At 44.6% G+C, this 18,499-nt stretch overlaps 1 protein-coding gene across 3 annotated transcripts in view; it reads left to right on the forward strand.

Moving 5' to 3' along the window:
* Positions 1-18,499, forward strand: part of TSPAN12 (tetraspanin 12) — a 273,464-nt gene that overhangs the window by 146,236 nt on the left and 108,729 nt on the right. For 2 of the 3 annotated variants that reach the window (XM_086967032.1, XM_086967023.1), the window contains one exon: positions 15,990-16,064. The exons of the other annotated variant lie outside the window; for it this stretch is intronic. In XM_086967032.1, coding sequence (XP_086823158.1) covers positions 15,990-16,064 — 75 coding nt within the window. The remainder of the gene's footprint in view (positions 1-15,989; positions 16,065-18,499) is intronic. 3 annotated transcript variants of the gene reach the window in all.

Genomic DNA, 18,499 nt, shown 5'->3' on the forward strand with positions numbered 1-18,499 from the left:
CAGTTGCCACCCGTGTATGTAATTCACACTCTCGGTCATCAGCGCATGGGAGTTCACGCTGTTGGCAATAGTTAGGCCGATGAGGCCGCAAAATCAGCAGTATCGACATATTTGGTTGCAGCAGTTACATGTTCCAAAAGTAAGATTGATGATGATATCTTGGCGGCTGTAGCCGCGACTGAGAAGGGAATTGAATATCCTAAGGGGTTCCCTTCAAAGTATTCATACCACTTAAGTCCTGATAAAGTTCCCTATGTGAAAAGACCGGACGTTGGTGAAAGGTTAATTCCCAACGCGGACCGCAGGTCCACACTGATTACAGCTGCCCATGAAGGTGTTGCGTCTGCACATGCAAGCGTTTCGGCTACTGTATCTCAGTTACAACAAAGTTTCTGGTGGCGGGGACTGTACAAACAGACGCGTGATTATGTCCTTCAATGTGACATTTGCCAGCAGATTAAACCTTCGACTGCTGCGCGTCCGCCCCAGACACAGTTGTACATTTCTAATAAGCCACTTGGTTGTGTTTACTTAGATCACTGCGATCGTTTTTCTTCTGATACCGCGTATAAGTTCATCTCAGTAGCAGTTGATTCATGCACACGCTTTGTGTGGGTGTGGCCACACCGCAGTGCTGATTCACGAACTGTCATAAGAGACTTGCGTGTCTTTGTAGGGATTTTTGCCGGTGGCACCTTCCATTCGGATCAGGGTCCTGCTTTCACCTCTAAGGCGTATAAGTATGCCATGACTTCGCTGGGGGTCCAAGTCAAGTTTTCGTCTCCAAACAGACCTGGGGGTAATAGTGTTGTGGAACGAATGAACCGAGATTTAAAGCAGTCTTTGACAGTTCGGGTTATAGCCACTGGCAGGAACTGGCTGGCCCCCCTCGCGTGCAGCGTGCCCTTAATAATCTCCCTAGAAGGTCTCTGGGTGGGCGGACCCCATACGAAATGCTCTTTGGTATCAAGATGTTTGTCCGGACCTTGACGGTCTAGACCAGGCAGCAGTTGCTGCCTCCTTTGACGTTGATGAACATTGCAATGTTTTACAGGATCTACAAAAGACGAGAGACAGTCTTGCAAAGGAACACTTGCCCTCCACATCTGAAGCTGCGTTGCAGATTCCGGTAGTTGGCTGGCTACCCCAAGTTGGAGAACTGGTTTGAGAGAAGATCGAAAACAAGGAGGAGTTTGGTCCCTCATATCGAGCTCCGGTTCCAGTGCTTGGCGTGAAGGGCACAAGAACAGTCATTTTACCATCACTTCCAGGTCGTAAAGATAAAAAGTATATCTCCATTGACAATGTCAAGCTACACAGAGTGGCCGATTCTTCTTAGTATGACTCCGGCAGTCTCATGTCCATCGATTTCGAGAAATTCTATTTTGGCCCCGGCTCCTAACCCCGGGCCTGATGTTGCCCTTGAGATGCCTGCAGTTTCAAGTCCTTTATTGAGTTAACTACCTGGTGCTCACCTTGATGAGACTGAATATACTTACCCCACTGACTTATCGATGCCTGATTTGCAAACTTGTTTGGCTACAGAATGCAGATTTTCATTTGACACTGACTCTCACACATCGAAGACCCCTTCCAAGATTTCTGTTCTTGCAACACTGTTTTAAAAAAAAAATTTGATTCCTCCTTGGACCTGCATTTGGTTGGTGCTTTTTCAATTTACCTCTTCATGTCTATTGGATTTGTGGTGTATTTTTTCCGTCTTGTCAACGGACACTATGTTGAAGAGAGAACATGCATTCGACATATTAATGGAACATTGGCTCCAAGTTCCTCATCACACAGATCGAAGAGGGACCTGGCTTTTGTTAATATCACTGCTTGGCCCGTCTTAGATGGGATTGCGTGGGATGCTCTTAGATTTCAAATCCATGGGCCCACTGAGGTTATAAATGTCCCAAATGTCTTAAGAGTTTCTATGGGGGATGTAATTAAACAAAATATACGTTCTGATGATTGGGATGTTCAGGCCGTAGAAGCTTTGTTTTCTGATTTGAAATATTATGCTGCCTTTGATGCTGAAGATGTGTATCTAGATTCCGCAAATTAAGGTGATTTGTTTTGTTATCAACATTTTGGCAATCACTACCTGCATAAAGCAAGTACCAGGGGGAATGAGAGGCACTAGGGGGCGCACAGCGGAATGGCTGTGTGATTCACAGCTCCGCCGGGCGATCTTTAACGATGTGAGCTGTCCCCGCCGTAACCCCGCCAAACTGCTTTCCAGACGGCCCCTCGTGCATGGGAAAGTGGGGTGCACCCACAGGAATAATGCAGGACACGTTCCCCTCGCTGCAAAGGAGATAATTGGCGAAAATCGCGGAGAAGTGCGGCTCGCCTGACAAAATGGCGGACTGCCGACTCGGTGATCGACTGGAGACAGCGGCGTCTGTCTGATCAGGGAAAGGCATGCGGCGAATAGACAGACTCACTGCGGGTAAGGAACGTCCTCCCGGCCCCAAATCCGCGAGCTAAGGCGCACCTGTACGCAAGCCCCGCCACCCGCTCTCAACACTGTCCCGAACCGCACGCCTGACAAAATGGCGGCGCCCGTGAAGCCAGCGTTGTTGCCTGCGCCCTCGCGCTCCTGAGAGCGGACCCGGACTGTCCGTGGCGGCCTGCCGGCATCAAATGCCGCACTGAGGGGCACCGCGCCACAGACACTGGCACTGCGACTACCCGCCACCAAGCAGTACTGCGCAGCTCCGTGCCGACACACAAGAGAGGAGGCGGACCAGAGAAACACGGCCAGAGCGCACTTGTACAGGGCGGCCCGGGCGGCGGAGTGGAGCGCGGGGGGCTGTGGCTAGAATCCACCAAAAGCACTGAGCGGACCTGCCCCCCTGCAGCTGCTGCCTTCCCCCAGCCTGTTACCTTACGGGGAGTACCATCGACTTGTGGCGGCTGGCGAGGCGTCGGGGGACGTTCCGGACCCCCCCAGACTACACGTGGGGCCGCAGTGGCGAACAAACACGCACGGATTACAAGATTAATGCCGCCTAGCATCCACGCGTGTGAATAGCGACTGTCCCCCCGAGGACACCACGGCGACGGCGGCGAGAGTCACGAGGGCATCGGGCCCCGCTTCTAGGGCTGCTACACCTCGGGCTGGGGCGATGGGGAAACCGGACAAACAACAGCCAAAGCTCTCGTTTGAGAACAAAAAGACCAGCAAGACCTCAAAGGAAATGGCGGACGCCAGCGGCTCAGCTGAACTAACGCCTAACAGCAACATGGAGAAAATATTGCTGGCCATCCAGTCGAATTTACAGGACATTAACGGTAAACTGGATAATCTGACATGCAGAATGGATGGTATGGCTGCAAGACAAGAGAAACACGGTGACTGCTTGGACGAGGCCGAAACACGCATATCTGCAGTTGAAGACGAAGCGCACACTTCCACCACTAAATGCATGGGTATGGAACGTATCCTGGAGGTGATTAAGGCGAAGGAGGAGGACTTGGAAGCGCGCTCGAGGCGCAATAATGTGCGCATTACAGGTGTGCCAGAAACGACCAACACTGGCCGCATGGAACTATACGTCGAAAACCTATGCAAAGACCTCTTTGGTGCGGAGGCACTGTCACAGGTGTTCATTGTGGAAAGGGCCCACAGGTCACTGGCTCCCCGGCCACCACCTGGTGCGACACCGAGGCCAATAGTGGCGAGAATTCTAAATTATCGCGACAGGGACACCATCCTCAGGCTAGCAAGGGAGAAGGGCAAAATCACTCATCAAGGAAACTCCCTGGAGTTTTAACCGGACCACACGGTTGCAGTTCAACAGGCAAGAAAAGAATATACGTCCGTCAAGGCGAAATTGAGGGACCTCAACATTGGCTATTCAATGCTGTATCCTGCCAGACTCCGTGTTACTTGGAAGGAGAAAGCGATTGTGTTGCCCACACCCAAAGCAGCCCAAGACTTCGTCAAAAAGGTGCAACGGGAGAGTAGATCAAATGTCCAGGAAGAACAGCATCAAGACTCGGACTAAGTAGCTGGTAGGGCCCAACAACACTTGGCGGTAAGTCTCCCATTAGTAATGGGTTGTGAAGGCAAGATTCTGTGGCCCACTTCTGACAGTAGACTGTAGCGGTGGTATGGATGGGGATGGGCACACTGCGCAACATGGCCGGGTGTGCCAGGCCCGGAGACGTGGCCGGAGCAGACCCCGTTGACTTTCCCTGCGGTTGCAGATGTATAGACTGAGGGTACGTGCCAGGCAAACGCAGACTGCAATCTGTCACGCATTGTTCTGCTGTACGGCCGGGAACTTTAAGACTGCACACACACTTCTGTTGCACATGAGAGGTCCCCCCACTGTTCAGTACAGATACACAGCAGCCGGGTGGCTCTTCCTCACTCTGCGCGCAGGCATGCCCTTATGGCAACTCACCAGAGGGTTGTGTGCGGCGCAGGTACTTCCCTGCAACAGACTCCAGAACTATGCAGCGGTGCCGCGCGTCCACTATCACCGCGTGAATACTCCAGAATGTCTATATTGAAGTGTTTAGAGGTGTACCGGGCTCTACACAAGGGGGGGATATATGCTGCACGAGGCATGCCGTCTTACCTGGTTAAACGGACTACAGAATGAGGGTCGTTTGAGGGGCTGCTGTTGTACTGAACGTAATTATGTATGGCTGCAGACACTGGAGGGAGGGGGAATGGCGGTCTCACAGACACATAACCTACGTTTATATCAGCTTTTTGAAGTATCGCCCACACCCGAACCATCGGGTAATACCCAACACAAATTCCACAGTATGGGTACTGAGTTGGTTGTTTCGGGTTTGTGGGGTTTGTACTTCAAGGGACTATGGCTTCGGCATGTTGGGGTTGCTGGAGTGGGTGGGATGGGGAAGTTGGGGGTTTGGTATGTTTAGTAAGACCACGAACATTGGAATCGTACGAGATACTGAGTTCTCCCTTGCAGAGGACTGCTGTCGCTAGAATATGTACACAGGATGCAATGATTCAGGCATCACCTTTGGTTAGGGCTTACATATGGATGGATCACCACGGGCTGTTAGATGACTCACGGTTCTAGACACACGGGTAGAACACACTTGAACGTCCTTACTTGGAACATCAGGGGCTTCGCCAAACCACAGAAAATCAGGCAGATTTTTGCAAGTCTCACTAGGTGGGAGATAGATATTGCATTTATACAAGAATCCCACCTTGCACCCAACACACATCCACATCTGGGAACGAGATGGGCGGAATCGACTTACAGAGCTTCCTATTCCTCTTATTCCCGGGGAGTACTCATGCTGATTAGGAAGGGGGTGCATTTCAAGTCACAGCAGGTTACACAGGATCCCAAGGGCAGGTACGTGCTGGTTTCGGGCACTTTGCGAGGCCAACGCGTAACACTCCTTAACGTCTATGGTCCTAACACGGACACACCGGAGTTTTTCAGGGAGATATGGGGCCACTTACAACCACATGCGAACACACATATACTCTGTGGAGGGGATTGGAACGTCACGTTGATGGACGGTATGGATCGCTCCGCTAATTCCTCAGAACAGTATAAGCAGGCGAGGGCAATGGTAGGACACATGATGAAAGATCTGTCGTTGACAGATATTTGGAGACTTCGCTATGCTAACGACCCCGGGGCCACTCATATCACAGCGTCTCATAGCAGTTGGTCACGCCTGGACTACTGGCTAGGCACGAATGACATCGCACTATGGGTAAAGGAGGTAAAGGTGTTACCACGCACATTGTCAGACCACAACCCAGTCCTGTTACAGATCACTATACCACGATACACGCCTCCTCCATTTCAGTGGAGATTCAATTCACAAGCTCTGTCCGATCCCATTTACACGGACACTTTAACGAAGGCAATCAGGGAATATTTCCACATAAATTCACCGACTGTAGAGGATCCATGCATATTATGGGAAGCCTTCAAGGCCATGATACGGGGCGTCTGCATTAGCATGACTGTGGGGGTCTTGAAAGACATCAGGCGCCAGATAAAGCGCTGCGAGGCTCGCATAAGAAACATAGAACTGGCCTTTGAAAACACACAGGACGTTTCGCTGCTAACAGAGTTGCGGGACTTGCATACTGAACATGCCGATTTTATGGCGGCTGAAATCAAATATCTAGATCGCAAACACATAGCTAGGAATTTTGGAGAAGGAGGCAGACCGGGCGGTACATTGGCGAGGAAAATATGCGAGGGGAGGGGACACTCGGCCATACTTAGAATCAAATCAAGGGAAGGCCAGACGCAGACGCAATCGGCAGACATCCTAAATAGCTTTGTGGACTCCTTCAGTACACTCTACAAATCACAACCCACGGCACAAGCAGACGAGATCTATGGATATTTACAGGATGTAGCAATTGGTTGGCTGTCAGATGCACAGAGGGAACACCTAGCAATGCCCATCACAGTAGAAGAGGTGACAGCAGTGATTAAGTCACTACCTAATGGCAAGGCACCAGGCCCCGATGGGTACACTAATGAGTTCTACAAACACTTCGCAGACATCCTTGCGCCTTACATGGTAGACATGTTTGGCACCTCCTTCGAGAAATCCATACTTCCGCCAACTCTCCGCGAAGCACTCGTTATTGCCCTTTTGAAGCCATCCAAAGATCCTGAGGAGTGTGACTCCTACAGGCCCTTATCGCTCATTAACGTGGACTCAAAAATACTTGCGAAGCTACTGGCGGTACGTTTATCCCCTTTAATGACCAATCTGGTCCTTCCAGATCAGACTGGTTTCATACCCACAAGATCAACCTCCCACAATACGAGATCCCTCTTCGCTCTTTCACACTACCTCCAGCCCTCAGTTAAAGCCGTGGCAGTCATGCTCAACGCTGCCAAGGCGTTCGACTCCATTGAATGGAGCTATATGATTGCCATTTTGAACAGGATGGGCTTCCCCAAAAGATTTGTCCAATGGGTCACGCTGCTGTACACCCAACCTTGCGCCAGAGTCCGGATTAATGGCTATGTCTCAACACCCTTTAATGTGGAGCGTGGCACCAGACAGGGATGCCCCCTTTCTCCCTTACTTTTTGCGTTAGCATTAGAGCCACTAGCATGCATAGTGAGACAAAATTACAAATCCTCAGCTTTGCAATTTGTGGCCAGACCACTACACATATCTCTGTACGCAGATGATATGCTACTATATGTACGCGATCCAGACACCCATCTGAACAATCTGCTCAGAGAATACATCAGATTCGGGGGTCACTCGGGTTTAGCAATCAACTGGTCCAAATCCTCCATCATACCTTTAACAGACACTACCACTCCCTTTGAGATCGACTACCCGCTGGAGTGGCAGCATGATCCAATTCGCTATTTAGGGGTCATGTATCACAGGGACCCGGAGGAAGTCATGCGCGCCAACTATGGGGTTGTGATCTCCAAACTGAAGGACAAAGTCCAGCGCTGGATCCATTTGCCTCTATCCATAGCTGATAGGATCGCGATAGTCAAAATGAATATTTTACCCAAGTTGCTGTACCTCTTTAATAACATCCCCATCACGCCCTCCGGAGAAATTTTTCGCCGCATTACGTCGCTAGTACTATCGCTGATATGGGCTGGCAAACAAGCCCGAATAGATCTACAGACCTTAACACTTCCATATACACAAGGCAGTTTCGGAGTACCAGACTTTCTCCTGTATTACCTTTGTGCCCAAGCGCAGTATGCGGCTTATTGGTATCACGAAATACCGTATCTCACTCACACAGCCATAGAGGAGAGTGATGCAGATCCTGTCCCCCTGTCAGCGATAATAACACACTACCGATCGCCACTACATGCGAAAGACATAAACACCATAGATACCACAGTAAAAGCCTGGCGCAAACTTGGACAACTGGCCCACAAATTCCCATTATATGCGCCAGCAATGCCCTTGCATCACCATCACGCACTATCAGTCACTGGGCAGACGGTGGGTATGTCTCTACTGCAGAAAGCTGGCATAGACAAGATGGGAGACTTATTTAAGGAAGGCACATTCCTGGACATTGACCAGTTAACATATATACAAAATAAGACCCCCATGTTCCACTTCACGTATTACAGGTTGACAAGGGCACTAAAGGAACATTATCCAACATTTCCAGTGGAGCCGGATTCTCTGGCGCCACTCCAGCTCATAATTACCACGCAGGACTTATCGCATCTGGTATCTAGATTATACGCGGCAGCGCAGTCTGAGATGGCACGGCCTACCACAAAGGCTAAGGCGCGATGGGATTCGGAGCTGGAAGCCCGATTAACAGATGAGGACTGGCAACAAACCTGTGCCCTAACACAGATTCTTACACCAAACGGTAACCTGAGAATCATACACTACAAATTCATCCATCAGGCATACTATACCCCCACAAAACTACTAAAATTTGGATTACAGGATGAGGATAGGTGCAAGAGATGCAATAGGGAAGGGGCGGATTTCATACACCTTGCTTGGTATTGCGCCAAGATATCAGAGTATTGGGTGGACGTTACCTCCACACTCACTATCATGCTGGAGGAGGAGGTGCAATGCACAATACAGATCTGTCTCCTTGGTATTGTCCCACAATTCCGTGCACGGAAGCGAAAGTTCTGCGCTATCGCTTTATTGTTAGCTAAACGTCAGGTAGCGCAGTGTTGGCATAGTCGAAAGGTACCCCAAACATCCACATGGTTACACGACATGTCCGTATGCAAAGACAAACTGTTGACATACGAAGAGAATCTTCCCGCAAAATCGAGACCAAAGGACTATTGGTGCTTTCTAACTGACTATATTAGATCACTGGAGGAGGATGTCGAAGTGTGAGATATTTGCCGTTAAATGGTAAGGTGGTACGATACTATGCATTGGCTGTACACGTTTCTTTCATAGTCCTAAGTTGAGAACCAGATCCGGGGATAGAAACGCACGATCAGAAATAGTTGGTTCCGATGACAGGTCTTAAAGTTGGGTTCTCTTACTGTTCTTATCTATAAAATCACAAAATGTAAGACTCATGTTGAAATGCTAGCTGCAAGATCTACAGAGGTTTAGCTAGGGTGGTTCCGACTATTGCTAACACTGAATTTTTATTTGTCCCTGTACTTTCTTAAGTATCTGCTAATACGTTGCTAGCCGGCCCCTGGGTTGTAGGCTCGTGGCTGTGTAACCGGACTGTTGTAAATAAAGGTCTTACGCAAAAAAAAAAAAGAAAATACCAGGGGGAATACTGTTAATTATACCCAGTGGGAACATCGTCCCGCTCCTGTACAAGGCAGTTCCACTTCTTTGTTAAAGAGATTCTCTTATTTTACTGATTTTAATCAGTCAAATCCCAATGCATTTTATTTTAAAATGACTGAGAAGTCCTCTTCCAAGGTTAGACTTACCCACACAAAATTATTGTATTCAAAGTCCTTTATAGACCAATTGGCCGTTGGAGGCTACGAGCTGTGGAAAGATAATATTGATCTTAAATCTGTTTGGGGTTCTAAAAGTTGGCAAGTGCAAGGCACTCAGGCTTTGCATCATGCATGCCTCATCCCAAACCATATGTTGTTTTTGAATTCTACAATTTCACAAACAACTTGCTTTGGATTGGCTACTACAAAAAAATTAAATGCTCCTTCTTTTCCTGAATTAGAAGAATATTCCAGTTGGAATAATAATACCAAGTTTCCCATCAGAGAATTACAGACTCTGTTACTGAATTCTTCCTTTAACATATCCAGTTTGGATCCTAAGGGTTGGTTGCTGTGGCACAAAAGTGCTGATTCTTGCCAGCATTGTTTTCTGGGTTTAGCTCCAGGCTGCACGCAGGTCAGGGTGGATCGCCGTTTTGAAAGTGGCCATTCTGTGACTACCTATTCTGTAGGCAAATTATGTCAGAGTTGACTCAAACATTCCACTTTGGAGTCAGTTAAGCTGCATTTATCTAAATTGACTGGCGATATTGAGCTGAATGATTTTGTGAAAGGCCCGACTTCCGGCAGATCTAAAAGATGGATATATGCTATTTACAACGAAGTTTGGAAACTGTCCCAAATTGAGGCGGCTTCTCGCATCAGAGCTATAGATCAAGCAAAGTTAGAAAAAGTGCTATTAGTTGTAGATAACAGCATTAACACGCTTTCTTCCCGCATTTACACGTTAAAAAACATTGTGTTGTTGATATTGTGCAAGATGAAGTGTCTGTTTTGTACCATGGTCAAAATCAATTGCGTACTATTATGCAGTTTGCATGGACTTTACAGACCTTGAATGCAGGAAAAGCGCAGTGGCACTACATGAATATGTCATCATTATTTTCCCCGTTTAATTTGACTGAAAAACATCGTTTTATGTCAATGAAAGATGCAACTTTTTCTGTGTTACACATTGAAAAGTTAGAACCGTTACCATTTTCTGTGGCTCAGAACAATTTGGCAACGTGGCTTATCCACAGATTAATGACTCTACCTTTTCCCCTTTTCAAATTCGAGGCCTGTATGAAGTACTATGCAATTCGCAGGTATGAACCTCTGGGCACCGCTTATCTCCATGAAGCTTGGTCGCTACCATTTACCTATAGATGCCTTAGGGAGGGAAATGAAGTTTACTTGAATGGTGAGGATTGCACTACAACACCTGATCACTCATTGATGTGCAGGAATATCCAATTGCATGGCTCTTGTAACCAGAACGAGCCAAATTTGGCCTGTATTTTGAAAGGTACACCAGCACCTGCTATTATACCAACATTCACATTACTGGCAAACTGGAGTTATTTACTTTTAAATAATGAAGATTGTTGTGGGATGGTGACAGGCATTCCTTACGAGGTTACCGTCAGTGAGCGTGTCCTTTGCTGCAAAAATGTGTTGTTTCCTCCTCCAAATGGGAAGCCTGATGTTTCCATCTGGCCGTCGATTCCGACCTTGAAAGCAGAGTTCAACAAGATGAGTAGTATAAGAGCTCTATTGTCCCAGAAAGAAGTTGCCCTCACATCTGCTTGTGAAACATTTGTCCTTCACGTGGAAAACACCCACACAGAAGTGCATGCTTTATTAAATAAAGATTTGCACTTGCATTTCGGTGAATTAATTCACACTATCTTTAATGCATCCTCCACCACAGGGCTGGCTCATTTTTTTAAAGTTGTTAGCAGCGGCCTTGTGTCTTCTTTTCAAACTATATTTGGTGTGTTCCCGGCATTCTTTCATTCAATTTTTTCCAGCCTGTTTGGTGGATTTCCCTTAATGCTGGCTCTGGTTGCAGGCGTACTTCTGCTGTTTTGTTTATTTCAAACTGGATGCACGTCCTGTATTGCGAGAAGATCTGTCACAACTGCTGCTGCTTCGCGGCCGAATGCTTGAATTTATTGGAGCGCTGCTTCTTTCTACATTGAGTGCGACTTCTGCATTATCATTTCAATTTTCCTACTTTACATGCGTCCAGCCTGTCTTTCATTGCCTGAGTTGCAATTTTAACTGGGCCCTGGATTTGTGTCTCTGCAATACGGTGTCTCCCGATGCGTATTAAAATCAGCTTATGAGCCCCTTAGTTGCTCATGAATTGCTTTGTTCTGACGGAGGGATTATGGCCTTTGCAGCGATGCATGGAGTCCTGGGACGTTGGAATGTTTTTGCAGCGACGCAAGATTTCTTGGCACGCAGCTACATTGAGGATACACCGAGTTGCCCTCTGATGGTGCTAGAGGCTCCGGTAATTGAAGAACATGTATGTTCTTTCCCTTTGCTAAATTGGATGGCTGGCATGTTTTCGGATGAGAACAGTGACTTCCTATTGGAGGCTGTTGCTACATATTTTGCATATACAATATTGGATTGAGTTGTGTCATCGCTTCTCTCTCTTCCATGCACGAGTTGGACATCGGATATTTTTTTCTCAGTTTCATTTTTTTCTGCCCCGACCTATTGACTTCATTATGTCCATGGCTAGAATTACTTAATTTGAGGTACATTCAAACTATGGAGTTTTTTGTTCCCGTTTTTTCCCTGTGGCAATTTGAACTTGGTTCTGACAGTTGTTTTTGAACTCTGCTTTCCGAATTTGCCCTTTGTCTTATCGGTGCCCTTTGTCTTATCTGTGCTCGGATCAAGGGAGGGTGTCATGGGGATGTGCCTTGCATTTACACTGTGTTAAGTTAGCATGAGCTTATTAGAAGTTTAAATGCCATTTTTCCTTTCTGCTGCCTTTGCACACAGCACATATTATTACAAATGTTTAGAGTCTAGCAGACTGTTTTGCTTCACACGAGAATAATATGTTTTCCTATAATAGCAGCTTTGCTTGGTAAGCTTTGTCTGAACAGTGAGTGCCGAGTCCTTCAAGGTTATTTCAACACAGTGGTTGAGGTTCGGTCTGATCAACGCACGTTCTAGACATAACATATATGCAGCTGTGGCCACCTCTGATTTTGGCGCGTTTAATAATGCACTGCGCAGGAATGCACACACTTTTTGAGGAACATTCGCATGAAGAAAGCTGGTGTAGAAAATGATGTGATCCATTTCTACTAGGAAAAGGAAAAGGTTGTCAAAGTACTCATTGGGCTGTGTTTAGTGTCTAGGTGTTAATCCTTTCCTGCGATGAGAAAGGTATCTTACTAGGCAGAGAGGATTTATGGCAGCCAGGGACGATCCCTAACAGGTATTTGAGAGGCATTAGCGAGACTATATGAGTGTAGTTAGTATTATATATTCTACTAATCATATGTTTATTTTGTTACAGGTCTCCCTTTTCCCACGCTGCACCTACCCTATCCCTATCCCTCGCTTGATCGCCGCAATACTGTGGGTTTATGTCAGTCAGAGTTTGGGATATCAGGAGGTGGACCCCTTTGAGCATCGCCCAGATCATGAGGCGTACTTGTAGTCGCAACACCTATAGGGGGTAGTCAGAGTCAATTTTTTTGTCCCACCCCCATACTTTTGCTAGCAACATTCCAAATTTCCACTGAGTGTTTGGTAGGTTCCGTAAGGTAATATATCTGGGACTTGGAGTAGAGAGCTCTGTAATAAGTAACCCCCCCCCGCTAATAGCCACTTGTCCATTCTATATGCTGGAGCGTCCCCAAGTCTATATATACAGTGGTTAATTGCCGCCGAGTGTGCTCAGGGCCCAACTCCGGCGGGCCACCCACCAGGCCGTCGCCCCCAACCACGCCGGGCCCATAGCCACGGAGCCCCATAGGCAGCACCATCGGGAGCACTCCCCTTCGTCTCCGTGGGTGCGTGTGATGATTTTCCCATGCCCCCTGCACTGTTCAAACGCCACCATCGGGGGAGTTGTAATGCCCTCTACAGACCACGAGCTTCACCTCGCGCAGCCTCCGGATGGGAGAAGCCGATGCGATCCAGCCGGCGCTCAGCCCGAGCCCTCGTCACGCAGCAGGGTGGTGGCAGCAAGGTTATCTGCGTGTTTCAAACGCGGTTGGAGCCTGATCAGTAAGACAGACAGACAAGAGGGATTAACGGGTGCCGGAGCTACTCTAACTTGCGGCCATCTCGCTTTGCGGCTAGGCCACGCCCCTTGTTTTTCATTGTTAAGGTTATCATGTAAGGAAAAGTTCCTCATTATTTATGGATGTTAATTTTTCAGATATTCTAATGCCTTGGTATTGTCTAGGGGCAGGAAGGCTATCACTGGTGGCTTTTTTAGTTCATGCAATTTAGCGTTTTATGGTGGGCATAGCTGGTCGCTGGCCTGTGATGTGCTTGAGGACTTTGGTGAGTATATCTTTTACGATTTCAGTTCTGGACTCTTGGGAGCTAGTGTTTTCCTGTTTTAAATCTTGCAACACATGCCTTACATCTATTTCAGTCACATGTGGGTTGTGGTTGTGTTCCCGTTGTATTTACAATAGTTACAACTCATCGTTTGTAGTGGCCCTCCCATAGCAAGTATTAGTATAATATTTAGTACATTTCCAATTGATAGTTCCTGTGCTTGTACTTTCTTGGCTGTAAGTGTAGCCCATGTCAGATAATAGTTGCTTTCCTCTCTGTGATTTGATGCATCTGGCTCTTTCTGTCAATATGCCTGACAATTGTGTAATGATACAAAGAATTACATATTTAAAATGTGTAATACGTTTGTTATTGACATACAAAATTATGCTACTAGTTTTCTGCTTTATACGTACATTTGGTTCTCGGTGTATGTTGCAGACTTTATTTTCAGGGTTTCCTTTGAGGGTGTTGCAATGGGAATCATGTGGTTCATTTTTAGTTGCGATACAAAAAAAGTGTATTTTTTTTTTTTTTATCATTTATTTATTGGTAGCTAGTGGGTTCTGAGGGACTTAGGTTGCATTTTTTTTTAAACTATTTTAGGGTGAGTTCCTGTTTATTTATATTTTAAATGTACTTATTTTTGTGTCTCTTTTTTCCCTGTATGTAACTGGTATAATTTCATAAGATGATTAGTAGTTTCTTGATGTTGTTGTAATTTCTTTATAGTATCTAAATGAAAAGAGTTAGAAGCAGTGGAGTATTTGATCAGTTGTTATTTTACATTTTTAGGTTTAATTAATTTAAAACTTTAGTTTAAATATATGTTTTATGTACTTTGGAAGGTAGTTGTATATATATTTCCACGTCTGTTTTCAGGTTCTGGTCGGAAATTCTGACGGTCTCCTCTTCTTTCTGCTTTTGTAGTTTTTTGGAGTCGTAAGTTGATATAATTTGTGTGCCTTTTATATTGTTACTTTAATTATTTGTGTGATTTTGTTGGTTACGTTTGTGGTTTGTTTTTATTGGTTAGTTTTCCTTTCATTTGAATTTTTGTTTCAGTTATAGCCTTTTATGCTGAATGCTAAGTACTTTTTGTTTTAAATGTTTAATAGGTATTTCGATCATTTTGATATTTCATTGTTTTAAATATATATATTTTAATGTTTACCTTAGTAGTTGCAAATATTGTTTTATTACCTTTGTGATGTATTGAAGTTTTTTGGGGGGAGTAATTGATATTTTTTGGAGTCCTGTAAAATGATAATGCTGTTAAAATATTTGTTATTTTCATGTTTTATTTAGCGTAAAATGTAATTTTTGTGTTCTGTAGTTAAAATGTATTTATTTTGGCAATATTCGTATAGTCGATATTTTTGGGTGATATTTTGAATATATGATTGTTTAAAGTTTATGATATTTTTGTTTAGGTTATCAATATCAGTGGGGGGGTTGTCCTGGATCAGTACAGGAAGGCTATTTTAATGTGAACAATATTTTTGTGAATCAATATTGTGTGCATCAGTATTATGTCATTGCTCCATCGGCGGAGAGCTAATTGGAGCCAGGCACCAACAAAATACTGATTGTGTGTGGTATAAAGTTATGTTTTTTGCAACAAATTCCACATTTTTCAACAGTGCCAAGGGGAATAACTTGTGAAATTGTTCCATCACACTACTGTTTTGCCTGCATAACTGGAAATTGCAGCAACACCAGGACATTGTGCAGTTCGCACAAAACCTATGGTTGTAAATTCAGACAGAAACAAAGTGTTGTCTCAAGTTTTCAATTCCATGTCACTCAGAATGAGCCTGTTTATTCAAATGATAATTGAGTTGACTGCCTCCTATAGTATAACCCAAACTCATAGAAAGAGTGACTGAATAAATGAAGAAGCTTTTATTTTCAGGATGTTCATATTTTTGCTCAATATGTTTTCCAAACTATAGGTCCTTCTCTCAGTTGGATAAATGTTGCTTGTACTAAATCATCTTAGAAAAGAATCAGGGAAGCTATTTTAGTAGCCAGCTTGTTAAATAACTTATAACATACACGTTTTGTAATATAGAAACATTTTGTTGTGCGTACTAAGACATCAAATTGTGAAAGATAGCTCATGAATTGATAAAAAGTCATAATTATCTATGCTACACTTGCTAATGTGCTCAGGGCTGCAGCTATAATTTTATGACTTGAGAACATTTATCTAGTTGTCCTAATTGTTTTCAGTATGTTGGGAGCCTGCTGGTGATGCTATCCATCGAGCTAGCCTGTGGTGTATGGACATCTGAACAGGAAATCACGGTTAGAGACAGTTAAACATATGTATTGTCATTTACTGATTTATTTAAACTTATTGTAAGGCTTTTAGTTTAGTTTTGTGCATGGATTTCATCATTTTTGCAGATTCGTTTTGGTGTAAAGCATGAAAGGTTTACCTTGAGACGGCAGTATTATACAGTTTATCCTTATAACACACAAGATAACACAAATTCAATCTGAAAATCCTCCCTTTTTACCTCCTGGGAAGCATTATGCCAAGTTCATTCTCATTAAATTAAAGATGACAATGATGTTTAAATCTAAGCAAATCTCACCATTAACTTTATGTTGAATACACACTGTCTTGCAAGACCTCAGGAAGGTTTCTGAGTGACCTGATTACGTGTAGAAGTCAAGTCAAAAGATCCTTATTTGACCATCGCCTTGTCATAAAAGCCATAGAATGAATACAAAGTTCATATTCAAATGATAACAAATACAATCGTTAAAAACCTAAAATCACAACAACATGGATATCACAATTAAAACAGACCAGTTTACATCGGATAGGATTTCCTGATTTTTATAGCTGTAATTATAAGGCGAAGTGTTCATAGCAAATATCTGGGGAGGCAAGGGATTGTAAAAATCTTAAACCCTCTTTATATGAGGTAAAGTGACTGTGTGAAAGTGCTGGACTTAAAAATCGAGATCTTATTGGGCCAAACAATGTGCAAAACAGCATAAAGTGCGCAGTGGACTGAGTGGAGACAGCATCACATGGACAGTTTGTGCCCAAGGCAACCCTAGAGCCGGCCAAAAGGAAGGCATCTAAATAATTAATCAAATTTAGTCTTTACCTTGTCAGATAAATTCTGTGCTGCTGAGCTACTATCCAAGTTAAATAGCAATCAATTCCGGGACCATTACAAATGTGCATAGCTTTTTTGGTAGCATTCGATGTGAGAGACTTTTCAATTCTTTCTTCTCTAAATGAGGCAAAAACCTCTTTAACTCTTCCTTCTGTCTGAGGGCCTATGCCTTCTGGGGAATCAAAAAGGGCTCTCAAATCTAAAGTGTATAAAACCTTTTTTACGTATGCTATCCATGGAATGGCATTCGTGTTATCTAGGTTTAAACAGTCACTCAGATCTTTCTGGAAAAACTGGGCCGGTCAGTGCTCCATAATTTTACCCATAATAATGAAGGGGCTATACCAGTATGGTCTTCCAGAAATCCCATTCCTACTTCAGCATGTGTGATAAAACTTGGGGTGAATTTTGGTAATGCTAAAATTCTACATAAAAACGTATTTTCTGCTTTCTGCAACTTTCTTGGGACTGTAGAACTCCACACCCCCTACAAGCCAAGAGATAGGCACTTACTTTTGTATAGTTGAAGCATCTCCCTAATCGGTTTATGTCCCAATCTTTTAGCAAACCTCAATATTGCATAAACAGCTACCTCCATCTTTTGCGATCTGTGCCTAATTAGACTTTCCAAGGACCCATTGGTAGGAGACCTAGGTAATTACAAGTAGATGCCTTTTCTATTGGGGTCCCTCCTAAGTTAAAACTCTTGGTTTTTGTGCATTTGGCACCACAGGTCATTATAAAAGATTTCTGATGATTTACCTTAAGATTTAGGTTATTCATAAAATCATTAAAATCCTTTAATAAGCTTTGTAAACCATTAGCAGTTAGTCCCAGGAGAAATGCTTCATCTGTGTACAAAGGAACCGGGGCTACATGGGAGCCAATTCTCTGGATGTCTTTATACAAGCCCCTAAACAGTATTGAGGGAGTTAATGAAGAATACAGATAAAAAAGGAGCAAGAATACTTCCATGCCTCACTTCTCTATTCACCCTTATGGGATTTGTGTTGTCCCCATTCAATGTATAATGCACTTTAATGGTTGTGTCACAATGCATGCGCTTAATCAAATCCAGCAGGGAAGAATATAATGGTTGTGTCACAATGCATGCACTTATTCAAATCCGGCAGGGAAGAATCCTCACCTGCCTGATCCATTAGGATCAACAATTTCTTCGTATCAACTAAGTCAAAGGAAAAGGAGCTTAAACGCCATGTGAAGGGCCACCTCACCTTGCCTTGACATACTTCCCCCAGATAAGTTTTAAATTAAGGAGTCGCTCTACAGTCCATAAACTGGGGCAAAAACCATATTGGAAAGGTGAAAAAATGAAGTGGAGTGTCCCCAATCATCCAATTTTTCTAGAACAACCCACCCCAGGATTTTAGCTGTGCTATCTATTAATGATATTGGACGGTAGGAAGCTGGTTGCCCTTTTTATAAATTGGAATAATTATAGCCTCACTCCAGGACTCTATTAAATTTCCCCTCACTGCTGCCCTCAAAAGGTTTGTTAGTAGTCATTCCTCCAAGTTCAGCTCTTTCTCATCAAAGTTCTTACACAAGACAAGCTAATCTGCTTCCGTACAAGCAGCGTATGGA

The sequence above is a fragment of the Lissotriton vulgaris genome, chromosome 1_1 (genome assembly GCF_964263255.1).
Source record: "Lissotriton vulgaris chromosome 1_1, aLisVul1.2, whole genome shotgun sequence".
NCBI lineage: Eukaryota > Metazoa > Chordata > Amphibia > Caudata > Salamandridae > Lissotriton > Lissotriton vulgaris.